This window comes from Labrus mixtus, chromosome 19, assembly GCF_963584025.1.
Source record: "Labrus mixtus chromosome 19, fLabMix1.1, whole genome shotgun sequence".
Lineage (NCBI taxonomy): Eukaryota > Metazoa > Chordata > Actinopteri > Labriformes > Labridae > Labrus > Labrus mixtus.
This window is the reverse complement of record NC_083630.1, coordinates 12,153,860-12,167,283: the sequence shown is the minus strand read 5'-3', so window position 1 is coordinate 12,167,283 and position 13,424 is coordinate 12,153,860. Positions and strand designations below refer to the sequence as shown.

At 41.1% G+C, this 13,424-nt stretch overlaps 1 protein-coding gene across 1 annotated transcript; it reads left to right on the top strand.

Annotated features, from left to right (window-relative positions):
• Positions 1–1,533: 1,533 nt before the first annotated feature.
• si:ch211-217a12.1 (alanine aminotransferase 2-like) lies at positions 1,534–13,372 on the top strand. Its single transcript, XM_061064090.1, has 12 exons — positions 1,534–1,870; positions 6,941–7,030; positions 7,143–7,251; positions 7,436–7,569; positions 9,724–9,967; positions 10,065–10,144; positions 10,525–10,661; positions 10,806–10,980; positions 12,247–12,402; positions 12,502–12,614; positions 12,819–13,108; positions 13,146–13,372. Exons 1-11 carry the CDS (start codon positions 1,724–1,726, stop codon positions 12,907–12,909), a joined length of 1,476 nt encoding a protein of 491 aa, XP_060920073.1. The 5' UTR covers positions 1,534–1,723; the 3' UTR covers positions 12,910–13,108; positions 13,146–13,372.
• The last annotated feature ends 52 nt before the right edge of the window (positions 13,373–13,424 follow it).

The window sequence follows — 13,424 nt, the reverse complement described above, 5'->3', positions numbered from 1 at the left end:
CACATATGTGAACTGTTTTAGATTGGGATATCGAATGTATTTCCCAAGCCCTGTCTAAGACATCTGTGCTGTTTTTCTGTCTCACACTCTGTCCTTCTCACATGCAGACAGATTATCACGTTTCTCTCTCTCTCTCTCTCTCTCTCTCTCTCTCTCTTGTCCAAACAAAAGACAGGAAAGGAAGATTTTGGCATGTGAGCACCTTTTGTTAAATCCTACGCTCTCTATTCTAGTTTGTCTCCTTGTCTTATTGATTTGATAGATTGCTCTCCTTGGGCAGTGGGATTCCCTTTGTTGTACCCGGATGCAGGTAGAATATTCTTAAAAGGGAAGTAGCTGCTTTGATGTCATCATACACCAAACCAGGGTCATGTTGTAAACGGCTGATCATTTACTGCTGACTGTCACTATTTTGAAAATATTAAAGGGGGGACAGACTACCACAGGACTCCAATCAAGTCTATTTGTGTCAGTTGTGTTTGCATTGTAGCTAAATAAACTGATTTCTGCATTGTGAGGGTCTTTCTCCTAAATCTCCTTGTTCATAATGCAAAGCACATGATCGATTAAAAGATCCTCAACTAAACATGCTGCCCCATGATCCCTTTCAAGACTCCACACACCCAAGCAGTGTTGTAAGGTGCACACCTCTTTGTAACAAAGCCATGAATGTAAAGCTCCTCAGCCTTTTTTAATGACACTTTCATTCACTTAAAGACAATCTAATCCCTCAATTACTACAAATGATTGTGATTTTGTGTACTCCTTTATACATCTGTATCTGAAAATCCAGATTACATTAGTCATTTTTATCCCTTACCTTGTTTTTATTTTACAAAGCAAGTGTTTTAAGCAAATGGAAAGCTTAAGGCTGCTGGTTACTTTGTAAAGTAACTAGTTGACAATGTGTGACTATATATGGCTAACATTGATAAGCTTGTTTGTAGCCTGCCTCAGAGGGTTGTAAAGGCATACTTTAGCTACCTACTGTTTATTTCCTTGTTCTTAGGGTGTGTTTGGCTGTCTCCCAGTGAGAGACACAAATCTTAATAGGGGACAGAAGTTTCCATTGTGGCTTTGTGTTTTATGTTGCTGTAGCCTATAGACATGTATTTGCATTTCATATAAGTAGCCTGCTTATTAATGCCTCTTCAAACACTGTAAAACGTAGGCTACAATGAGAGTTCATATTAGATAGGCCAACTCTTTATAAATCATTGGCTTTTATCAACTATTTTGACGTGACAATTAGATCCCCTCATCCAAAGCAGGTTAGTCTGTTGATCCTCAACGTTGCCTGATAAACTTTGGACAAAATATTTATCTTTGCTGCACGCGAAGGCCACTCAAGGTAAAGTTTGTCCGACAGCACGTAAAGGCGTCCTTTTGACACGCTGGAGCCTGAATGTAATGTAGTGAGGAAATCCAGCCAATCAGGAGCAGGCGCGAGCGAAGGCGTGTCGGTCGGGTGGGAATATGAAGCGCGAGAGGCTCAACTGTCAGTCAGAGGTTGAGGAGCTGCATTGGAAAGTAAACACACAGTCAACTTGGACTGCTGAACAACTGGTAACAAGCTGATACACTTTACCTGACGTGGACAGCTACGTGTAGGGGGTTTCTGTTCATGCATGGTGTTTCTCTATCTTCCTCTATTCAGGTATCAGTCCGGCGTGAGACAGCGTTGGAAATCAGCGTGTGCGGGTGACATAACGAAAAGAGAAAAATGTCCAAACAGGCAGCGAACGGGGTCCCGCATCGGGGCAAGGTTCTAACTTTGGACAACATGAACCCCAATGTGAAGCGGGTCGAGTACGCGGTGCGAGGTCCCATAGTGCAGCGGGCGGTGCAGATCGAGAGGGAGCTGAAAGAGGTAAAGTATGTGGCTGCAGGAGAAGTTTGATAATGCAGGAGGGAAAAGTGTACACCAGAAAGAAAAAAAAAAGACAACTAGATGCAGTCAGAAAGTACTAAAGAGTAGTTGTGATACGCTGTTTATGTTAGGAATATGGCTGTACTATACTACAATATAGACAGCTTGCATTTAAAGGAACACATCACAGTTTGTGATAACTTTTAGGTGTTACGTGTAGGCGATAGTAAATAGCAACGCACAGGGCAATTGAGAGGTTCATTGCACAATCCTTACAGCTGTTTAACCCCTTCAACAGCTGGAATTTGACCTCAGCAACCTAGATTAACATTTTTGTATTTTTTGCGTTAAGCTTGTTATTATGTTGCCTACTTTTTATGTTTTTTTGTTGTTGGGATAAATGGTTTAATAAGTGTTTCTCAATGGATTATGGCACACAACTTCAACATGTTTTGTTTCAATTCCCTGCTGTTTCCTTGAGATATGTTAAGAAAATAGAGAGATTGAAAGGAGAAGTGGCCGGTCTACATGGATGAGACACTTACTTTGGACACGTTCTGCTGACTGGTTGAGAGAGCATTCAGGACAGAGACAGTGGGTCAGCTTTTAAAAGTCCCTGCATGACAGCAGTGGGCCAGCAATGTTCTGCTGCGTATAGCCACTTGTATTACATTCTGCTGTGGTAATATTGATCCACTGTGGTTTCCTAAGGAAGGGCAAGCAGGTTGAGCAAGAGTCTTTTGAAAGACTGTCTGAAGCCTGTCTGAAATTCATTCCTCTTCACAAGACACGTAATGAACAGGAGGGAACAGTTCTGTCCCGGTTTGAGAGCATTTCACTCGCTAGCCTGACGTGACTGCAGGATCCAGAGAGGAGGATGTGTACATGTTGGAAGGGTTATTATGTAAGATGAGAGGGTACATTCACTGTCCTCTTTTTGTCTCTCTGGGTTTGCTCACCTCCCTCCTCCCCACAAGGGACGGAGTTCATTGGATGAAGCTGCAGCTGTGAGGCCCTGTGGCCTTTCTCTGCAAGGAGCTTCATTACAAGCTCTCTATAAAGATCTGCTTAAAGTGCTCCAGCTCTTCTTGGTAGTCAACTTATGTTCCCTCTATGTATAGCAGGAAAAACATAAACTGAACCTATAGTATGACTAGCAAACTAGAATGATCTGCAGAAATGCATTTACATTTTTATATGAATTCAGACAGACTTATTTGTAGTGCGGGCAAATCCAAAGTCCTGCTTTTCTTGAGCTGCAACTGGAAACACATGTGCGAAAGAAAAAACTCATAAATGTGACATCCAGGATTCCTATGAGGGGTGGGGGGTGACTGCGGCAGAAGCCCAGTCACAGATCTGCTTCCTGTCAGATCTGTGACTGGAACACTTTCACTGACAGCTCAGCAGATTTTATGCAAGTGTGTGTTTGTGGATGCATGTGCTTGTGTTGCCTTGACCCTTACAACAGCCTTACACAGACATCTGACCTGGGGTTGTCTGCACTGCGCTGAGCTAATCAAGGCTCGTATCTTGACCTCTGTCAGGGCTGCGTTTTTTCTGTGACAATTGGGAGGTGTCATATGGAGGTTTAACTTTTGAGTTATGTGTTTGTTTTCCACTCGATTCTTCCGGTTCCTGCGTTTGGACTATTTGTAGTATATTTTGAGGGTTTCTCTGATTTCAGTCAGCATATTTTTAGAAATCATATTAAGTTAGCTCAATCACATGAGCGAGGCAGCAGTGGTTATTCATTAGTTTGCGTCTGCCAAAGCTTGAACAAGCAAAGTTACTGTAGCATGACTGAACACTGTTGGAGGGATGACAGTTTCAGATTCTGTCTATCGTAAAAACAGAAGCACTCATAAGAGTTAGTTTGAGGTTTTGTGTGATACAGAAGCCCTCAGACTGCCCTCAGGCTTATATACCCGGTTCATTTCAGTTGTTTTCTTGAGGTCTTGACTTGTTTTTATTTTTATCTTGCAATAAAAAAAAGCTTGTTTTTCGGGGAAACAAAACTCTGTGATAGGCCAGACCATGACATGCCATGCAGCCACTGCCGAGACTAATGAGGTCATTTTAGCCTACTTTTCTTGTTTTGTTTTTTGTGCTTGTGCAACTCTGGGGATATGAAATAAATAAGCTTAGATTACAAGATAACACCTGGTCAATACTCATGATCACTTGGGAAACTGGAGTGAATAAAATGTATGGAGGCATGTCCATTTAGGGCTTTTCTACCTTGTAATTAGGACACACGTTAAAGGTGCACTATGTAGTTTTGGTGGTGAAATCTGAGAGTTGGAGAAGTGAAACAATTCTATGCTATATTTTCTGAACGAAATACAGAAACTTTACCCAAAGAAAAAAACGAGTCTCTGAACACTGTTTAGAGATTAAAGGCTACCAGGAGAGTTACAGTTTTACTGTTGTGGGTCCAACACCATAACTTCTCTTCTAACATTTTATCTTCAACCAGTGTTACAGGGACCAAGTGTTCCTCTGAGGACAGTTTGTGCATAGAGCTATGAACATATACCACAGAATCTGTTACACTTCTCCAACTTTTACATTTCTCTGCCAAAACTACATTTAACTTTAAATTTAAAAAAAAAATCAAGCCAATGTCTATTTTAAAAAGTGAAATTCCTTTATTTTTGCAGCATGTAACAACTTAGTGTTTTGGACTCCCTGTCTGATACCAGCAGTCAAAACATGTTAAAGTTTGTTTTAAGGCCAACATGATCATGCTGTGAGAATATTTTCAATTAAATTATTTGAAAAGGAAATGTTTTGAAAGTTTTTGGGTGATTTTGATACAATAAAACAGACTCAAATTGAACGCACTTTGGTCGTCAGGTCAGGTTCTAATCACCCCCTCAGGATTTCTTTGCCTGGGTCTGTGGTCCAGTCAGTGTAATCAGTGCCTGGTGCTGAGTGAGCAGGAGAGCGCAGCGCTGAGCCGGGGAACCGAGTGTCTCCTCTTTCTCTCTGCTCGGAGAACAGCAGTCTCTTTGTTGCTCAGGGACGAAGGCTAAGAAGGAAACAAGCTGCATCCAGTTACTAAGATCTCAAACAAGTTTATATCTGATTTAAAGCTAAACCAAGGAACCTTGTTGGGACTCATTATACCCTCATGCAAGGACACACAGAACAAATTATAATATTGTCTTTGCCCTTGAAGGCCTTCTGCGTGGTATTTCATTTCGTAGAACATGCCTAATCATGACACATCAGGTTAACATGACATGCGAGACAAGATTAGTTTATGACCACTGACGTAGTTCACATTCAGAGTGGGAAATGAATTGATTTAAAACTAGATTCCATGTTAGTGAGAGCAGTGCTTTCTTCAGACTCACCTGCATTTAGACACTGGAGGCAGGTTGCGTCACATTTACATGCAGGCAACAACAGTAGACTAAACAACTTCCTGGTTGTTGTTTTTTTTTGTTTGTTTTAATGGAAGGCCAGGGAATCATTCACACACAAAAAAAACATTCATAAAAAGAATGAGCAGAGGCAGTGAGGCAGCACATAAAGCTACTTGTTATGTTTTCGCATCTTTGACTTGACTTGAAAGCAGTTTATTAAAGTCTTAATTTATGCAGTCACTTTCCAAAGCAGCAAATTAAAACTCCTGTGAGGCGTTTGTAGCTGACCAAAATCGACACAAACCTATAGTTCCTCACATGAGCTCTAAAGTTTAGATTTGGATGTGTAAAGTTGTGTCAGAGATTAGAACTCTGCTATACTCTACAGGCAAGAGGAGCAGTTGGTTCGTAGCAGTGTTGTCTTCACATTTTATAATTACATTTTTTTTTAAATAGAATTTCATGACAATCTACTTGAAGTTGCAATTGAATTCAAGTTAGATGTTTTTTTCAATTGTGTTCTTTGTTTGTAAACTAAAAAAGAAAAGACAAAAAGAGCGTAATCGTGATAAATGAGATTGTGATATTATTGCTTATTTGAGTTTTTTTTTGGTTTGTACTTCACATCTGCATGCAGGAAAATAAAACATTTACTAATTTAATGTTTCCATTTTTAATACACAAATCAAAAAGATGAAAAAAAAGAATCTCCAGATGACGACGTTGAACCTTTCTGCTTTGCACTGGCGTTATGTAACATCTATGCTAACACCACCTCATCTGATAAGCAGTAGCAATCGCAGCACGATATGCCCAGCAAACAGACTTACAGGCACCAAACCAGAGGCCCAATTAGTTCACAGACACAGAGATGAAGGACTTGCTGATTGGATGAAGATGAAAAGTGAGCAAATGGATGAGGACAGAAACAAAACAAAAAAAAGACCCTGCTCGTCATGCGATTAGGTTACACCAACAATTCTCCTCCACATCCAGAGACAGAGGGTGGTTTGTGTCTCCGTGTGGCCCGAGCAGCAGCAGCAGCAGCGTCATCCCCGCTCAAAGCAGGCCAGCGCTTCCCGCTCCGCTCTGTAAGCCAAAACAGACTCCATGCCAGCCTGGGTCTTTGGGAAACAAAATGCTGCTAATGAGAGGGGATGCATGTGTGAGATGAATACAAGCGTCTCTTCTAAGATTTACATGTCGAGCCATCAGGTGGCGACAAACAAAAGTGCAGAAGAACAGGACATTTGATGTTGCTAATTTTCATTCTGTCTTTTTTATGTCCTCAAGGGCTGTTTTTTTTAAAGTAGAATTTAATGAGGTACTTATCAATAAATTGTTTTATCAACACTTTATTACCATTGTTATCAATATCATTTTAATGTCTTGTATTTGTTGTCTTTTTATAAACTGCTGATATGACACAATGTGCTGCATGTGCAGGAGGGCAGAGCCTTGATTCAGTATAAAAAAGTATACAGTGCCGAAGGAAAGGGCACTCAGGTGATGCTAGTTTTCCTAGGAAGGACTATTTCAAGTTGCTTGGCTACTTTCTGCTATGCGTTTGTCCAAATTCTGTTTGTTGCAGAACTGTCTCTACATGTCAGAAATATGTTGCTCCATTTACGCTTACGTAACCCCCATGACCTACCCGCTCAGATTTTTCGTCTTTTTTCATTCTTTGTCTTTCCAGGGTGTCAAGAAACCTTTCACAGAAGTCATCAAGGCTAACATTGGAGACGCCCACGCCATGGGCCAGAAACCAATCACATTTCTCAGACAGGTAGGACCACATTTTGCAGGTTTGCGTCAGGATAGTTGACTTGTGTGAAGTAAATATTTGCAATTAAAATTAGACTACGTTTTTTTTTTTTTTTTTCCCCCTCCCCTCTCAGGTTTTGGCTTTGTGTTCTTACCCAGAACTCCTTGAAGACAATAAGTTTCCAGAGGACGCCAAGCAAAGAGCGCAGCGAATTCTCGATGCATGTGGAGGCCACAGTATAGGTCAGACAACTCCCCCTCTCTCTACCAATCACAGCCACAGACGTCTTTCTAAAACACACACCACCACCCGACTCCATTAGTCTGCTCATTAATCATTCATGTGGAGAGTTAGTACACTATCTAAACAGAGCATCAAGAAATCAATGCAGGATGTTACAACAAAGTTCATTTTCATGTGTTAAAGGGGCCTACAGTGCAAGCCAGGGCATCGAGTGTATCCGTCAGGACGTGGCACGCTACATCGAGAAGAGAGATGGTGGGATCCCCTCCAACCCGGACAACATCTACCTTTCCACCGGTGCCAGTGATGCCATTGTGGTACGAGTTATTCTTTTATACACCCAGAAAAGTGCTGACTAAGTGTAAAAGCAAACTGCTTTATGAGTTTATGCTTTCCCTTCTCCAGCACACGTGACCTACTTTTGGTATAGCTGGCCTGTGAATCTTTTCTTTGTTCAAATGAGGTTAACTGTGTACTTGCTGTACTTTGTACATGTGTGCTTTTACTCCACCCAGAGACCTTTGTCACTTTTGGATTAGCTTTCTCCTGTTTTATGAAGCCCAATCAGGCTACTGGATTACCTTAAGATACACTCTACTGCACTACGTGATATCTGCTGTTATACAGGGACAGTTTTGGCGGCGCAGTGGTTGGTCCTCCAAGCGGGCAGCCGGGTTCGAGTCCCACCTGTGGCTCCTGTTCCCACATGTCATTCCCTAATCTCTCTCTACCTGATTTCCGACTCTGTCCACTGTCCTGTATCTATATTTAAAAAGTGCAACATTTCATTCCATTGTTTTGCAGATGACTTGCGAGTCTACCTACCCTTAAAAACGAATATCCTGGAATGACATGCTAAACTGTTTGAAAGATGTCAAATCCTGGATGGAACTAAACTTCCTGACTCTAAACAAAAACAAAACAGAAATAATTGTGTTTGGCAAATCTGAACTCCTGGATGGGGTTGATAGTGTTCTTGGTCCCCTGGCCTCCTACAGCCGCCCTTCTGTAAAAAATCTGGGAGTTATTTTTGACAGCTGTTTTAAATGTAACAAACAGATCAGCTCAATTGTGAAGACAATCTTTTTTCAGTTGCGTCTCCTGGCAAAGGTAAAGGCCTATCTCCCTCCACATGAATTTGAAAGAGTCATCCACATGTTCATAACCTCTCGTTTGGATTATTGTAATTCATTGTCTTTTGGGGTTGACCAGTGTTTGCTTCACCGCCTGCAGCTGAGGTGACAGAGCTCTTTGCTGTGGCTGCTCCCAATCTGTGTAACAGTCTACCTGTTAATATAAGAACTGCTCAGTCCATCAACAACTTCAAATCTTTGCTTAAAACTCACCTCTTTGCTCTGGCTTTTAATACAATTTGAGCTTGACATTTTTATTCATGCTCCTATTTATTGTGTTTTTATTGTGCTTCATTCCATATGTTATTTTACTTGTTGTTTTTATATTGTGTTTTTTTTTACACTTATACAGCACTTTTGTCAATCAAGGTTGTTTTAAAAGTGCTATAGAAATAAAGATTTATTGATCTCAATTAAAGGCACAAAAAGCCCAAAAAATAAATCTTTAACAACAAAAAAAATAGTAGTGCACACTGTAAGCACCTTTCACATTTATACTTCTTCCACTACACTTGTCGCTCAGTTGTGTAACGGTCTATCTGCTGAAGAAGTGAACCAGATGAGTTATACAATATATTTCTTTACACTCCTTATCAGACCTATTCAATTGGTGGCCTGTGGATAAAGCTAAGACCTTAAACCATTACCTTTAATAATATATTTTAACATAGATGGGCAAGTATGGATAATAGAAATAATATTTGCACAAGAAATGTTGTCTCATAAACGCTTCCGTACAGAGCTATCTAAATGACTTTCATAAGTATGTACGTATATATGTTTTATTATTATGCAAACCCCATTCCTACATGTTGGGACGTTAATAAAATGTAAATAAAAACCAATTGTGATTATTTGCAAAACATTTCAGCCCCATAATAAATGGAAAATAGCCCGAAGACTTGAAATGAAACAGGAATTTTTCATTATTTTTGGAAAATGAGATGCCCATTTTGAAATTCGTTTACCTTTTTTTAATGATTGACATTTAATGTTAACTGGTAGTGCAGAGCTTATAAGAGGGCATGTAACCCCACCCCCCACACACACACACGCACACACACACACACACACACTTCTTGACTTATAGCAAATGACGCATAGACCAAAAAGCGTAAAAGGTTGTTATAAGTGCAAAACAACAAAAGACAAACAAAATGTCTTCTCTTGGATTCAATTTGTTGTGCTTTGTGTTTCAGTTTTTTTTTTTTGTTATACAATAAAATAAACCAAAAAGCCCTTAATAAGAAGTACAACTGCTACACTCTGAACTCATCATTTCTTTAAATTAGCTCTCTCTCCCTTCCTTCATCTGATTCTCACACCTCCATATCCCAGACCATGCTGAAGTTGCTGGTGCGGGGCGAGGGTCGTGACCGTACAGGAGTGATGATCTCCATCCCACAGTACCCTCTGTACTCTGCAGCCGTAGCAGACCTGGGCGCTGTGCAGGTCAGTTACTACCTGGACGAGGACAAGTGCTGGAGTCTGGACGTTGCCGAGGTCAGGAGAGCTCTCAATGAAGCCAGGCAGCACTGCAATCCTCGTGTCCTCTGCATCATCAACCCTGGAAACCCCACTGGTATGTTTGCTGGCAGTAGTTTGATTTAGCTATTTAAATTGTGTCGGCGAGTTCTACACACATGACTTAAATCTTCTGGTTGCCCCTATGCGGATAGGTCAAGTCCAAAGCAGACAGTGCATTGAAGATGTGATCAAGTTTGCAAAAGAGGAGCATCTCTTCCTTATGGCTGATGAGGTACTACAACAATGTATTTTGCTTTTGACTCTGATTCTTCTAATGTTTAACGTATGAGCCTGGCCATGTTTGGGTTCTGATCTTTTACCTATCTTGTTTGTGCTGCATTCAACACACTTTATAAAGGTGCTATATAAAAAAAAAAAGTATTGTTATCTTAACTCAAAGCCGTTTCACTCCCATCTTATTTTGATCTAAACAACAGTGGTGCTGTCATAGCAGTTATTTTGAGTCACCTTCTTTCAATATTTGGGACCAGAATTGTGACAGAAAGCACAGTCACTATTTTCTGTTTACTTTTCTAGATTTATTGCACATTTCAGCTCAGTGGATTGTTTACAGTTTGATTGTGTTTCTTCAAAGCTTCTTTCTTGTTTAAGGTCTACCAGGATAATGTGTATGCAGAGGGCTGTAAGTTTCACTCCTTTAAGAAGGTGTTGTTTGAGATGGGACCAGAGTACTCCAGCACAGTGGAGATGGCATCCTTCCACTCCACCTCCAAGTGCTACATGGGAGAGTGAGTAACTAGACAAACATTTCTATGCTTATATGACCTTTAGGTTCGTTCTTTGTTTTACGCTAACTTCTTGTGATGATGATGTGCACATAATCTGTAAGACTTTGTGTTTGACTCCCTCCTCTTCTCTGTTCACTTTGTCAGGTGTGGATTCCGTGGAGGCTACATGGAGGTGATTAACATGGACCCTGAGGTGAAGGCCCAGCTCACCAAACTTGTGTCAGTGCGTCTGTGCCCCCCAGTTCCCGGACAGGCTCTCCTGGACCTGGTGGTCAACCCCCCACTGCCAGACGAGCCCTCCTACACCACGTTTATGAAGGTCTGAAACTCACACAAACCGGCACACATCCTGGTAATGCTCAAGCGTATGCAAACACAGAATCACTTATGTAAATAGCACATTGTATAATCCGCCCTCATACAGCTTGTATTGAGTGTGCTGCAGTTCTCGCGTGTTCTTAGGAATAATCAGCTTTGGCTGTTTAGATGTCTGTTAGAACATAAAGGTCTGGGATGTTTAGGGACCTCTTCCAGGGTAGGAAACCCATTTGCAAATGGGATCACACATGTAAGACATGCTGTTGTTGTAATTGATTCCTATGTCAATCTGGGTGTAATATGTCTCCAGCATCAATCCAGCTGCACAAGATTTGTTTTTGCTGTGAACAAATGCACGTCTCAGAAGAAACTAGAGCATCTACTTGCCGAACCGGCCCGACGAGATTTTATTAGTTTTCAGTATTTGCAGATTTAAAAAAAAAGTTCTAACGCATTGACACCAAATATTGAATCTCATCCTCAGGCTTCACATGTAGTGTTTGGTAAAGAGGCATTAGTAGCTCTACAAGTTGAAAAAGGCACTTTGTTAAGCGGTGTTGCATGTTTTTTGACAGATGCAGATAAGAGTGACTCAGCAAAGTTTCGGGCTGCTGCTCTATGTTGCAATGCCTCTATTGGCCACAAGGAGGCCAAATGACTATCAAATAATGTGATCAGTTCAGGGGTTCAATCCTCAAAAGAAGTCCCGTTTTCACCGGATGCAGAAGATTTTTTTTAAATGCAGTCTTCTTTCCCTGAAATGATGAGAAGGAAGCCAGTAGCCCGCATCTCCTGTTACACTTAAACTGTTATCTATTATGGATTATCCTAAGTACCCTCTGCTCCACCTGCTGGACAGAGAGCGGCACACCTTCTCCAACAAAGTGGTTCAGCTCTGCTGTCACAAGGACAGATGCAGGAAATCTTTCCTATAATAACCATCGCTATCTAGTTCAAACTGTAACCGGACCCGCTCCTGTTAAGTTCCAACATTTGGAACATTCGGTGCGTTACTGCTGTAATACAACCATTTCCCCAGTTTGGGATCGATTAAGTACATCGCATATCTTTCTCACCAACACTCCTTGTTATACACTGGGGAAAGTTAGATTGTACAGGATATTGTTGAATTTAAAAGCAAAGTGTCTTTGTGTGGTTCAGTCTGACCCTGTGATAATCCAGCAGCAGACATGGAACTCATTTAGGTTTTTGTAAATTCTGCTGGGTTTTTAATTCATCTTACCTTTCCCTTCTGCGTCCCCTTCAGGAGCGGTCAGCGGTGTTAGCAGCTTTAGCAGAGAAAGCCAGGCTAACGGAGCAGATCTTCAACACAGTACCTGGTATCACCTGTAACCCTGTGCAGGGGGCCATGTACACGTTCCCCCGCATCACTCTACCTCAGAAGGCTATCGACAAGGCAAAGGTCTGCGTCACAAACACCCACCATCTCTCACTTATGCTCATTCCCATGACTTTCTCTCCTGTGAGATGATACAATGTGTGTATGTGTGTAAACCCACAGGAGGAAGGCACAGTCCCAGACATGCTTTACTGTATGAGCCTGCTGGAGGAGGAGGGCATCTGCTTGGTGCCAGGAAGCGGCTTTGGCCAGAGAGAGGGAACCTTCCACTTCAGGTTGGTGCCGATTTAAGATTCAGATGATAAAAAAAAAAAAATGGAACACTTGTTGCTAGAGTATTGCGATTTACTGATATTTTAGGAGTTTCCCTCTGCTAAAATCAGCACATCCAAAGTGTAACCTCACCTCTGTTGGTAGTATTTCTGTTGCTGTTAACACATCTTTCTTTCCCTCTGTTGTACTTTTTTTTTTTTGTCCAGGATGACCATCTTGCCTCCCACCGAGAAGCTGAAGGTTGTCTTGGAGAAAATCAGTAATTTCCACCAGCGGTTCACAAAAGAGTTTTCATAAACACCCCCCACCTCGAGAACCATCTCATTCAGTGCCAGTATCTTCAAGTGCCTTGTGTGTGAAGGAGACAAGTCTAACAACACTTCCTACTATAAATAGCTCTCTTTAAGACTGTATTGACACTCTGGTCAGATTTGTATCGCTTAAATCCATGAAGAAAATTTACTTATCTAAACAGCTGGTCAGATATCTTACTCATGTAAATACAGCATGTGACCATGTGATGAACTTATAAGCTGATGCACTTTCCCAAACTATTACCAGGCCAGGTTTGTAATGTTCATAGAGATTTTATAGTGCTAATTGTATGTAGTAATATGATATACAGATGCTGCTACAGGGTCATCTTTTTCCTGCTAAGACTAGTTATAATTACTATTAACCTGACAGGCCCGAAAAGGCACTTGCATTACTAATGTTTAAATTGTTTTTAAATGTGATTAAAACACTTGAATTTCTAAAACATCGGTTTTCTGCAATGTCTGCTATCACAACTTCCCCCGTTTTCATTCATA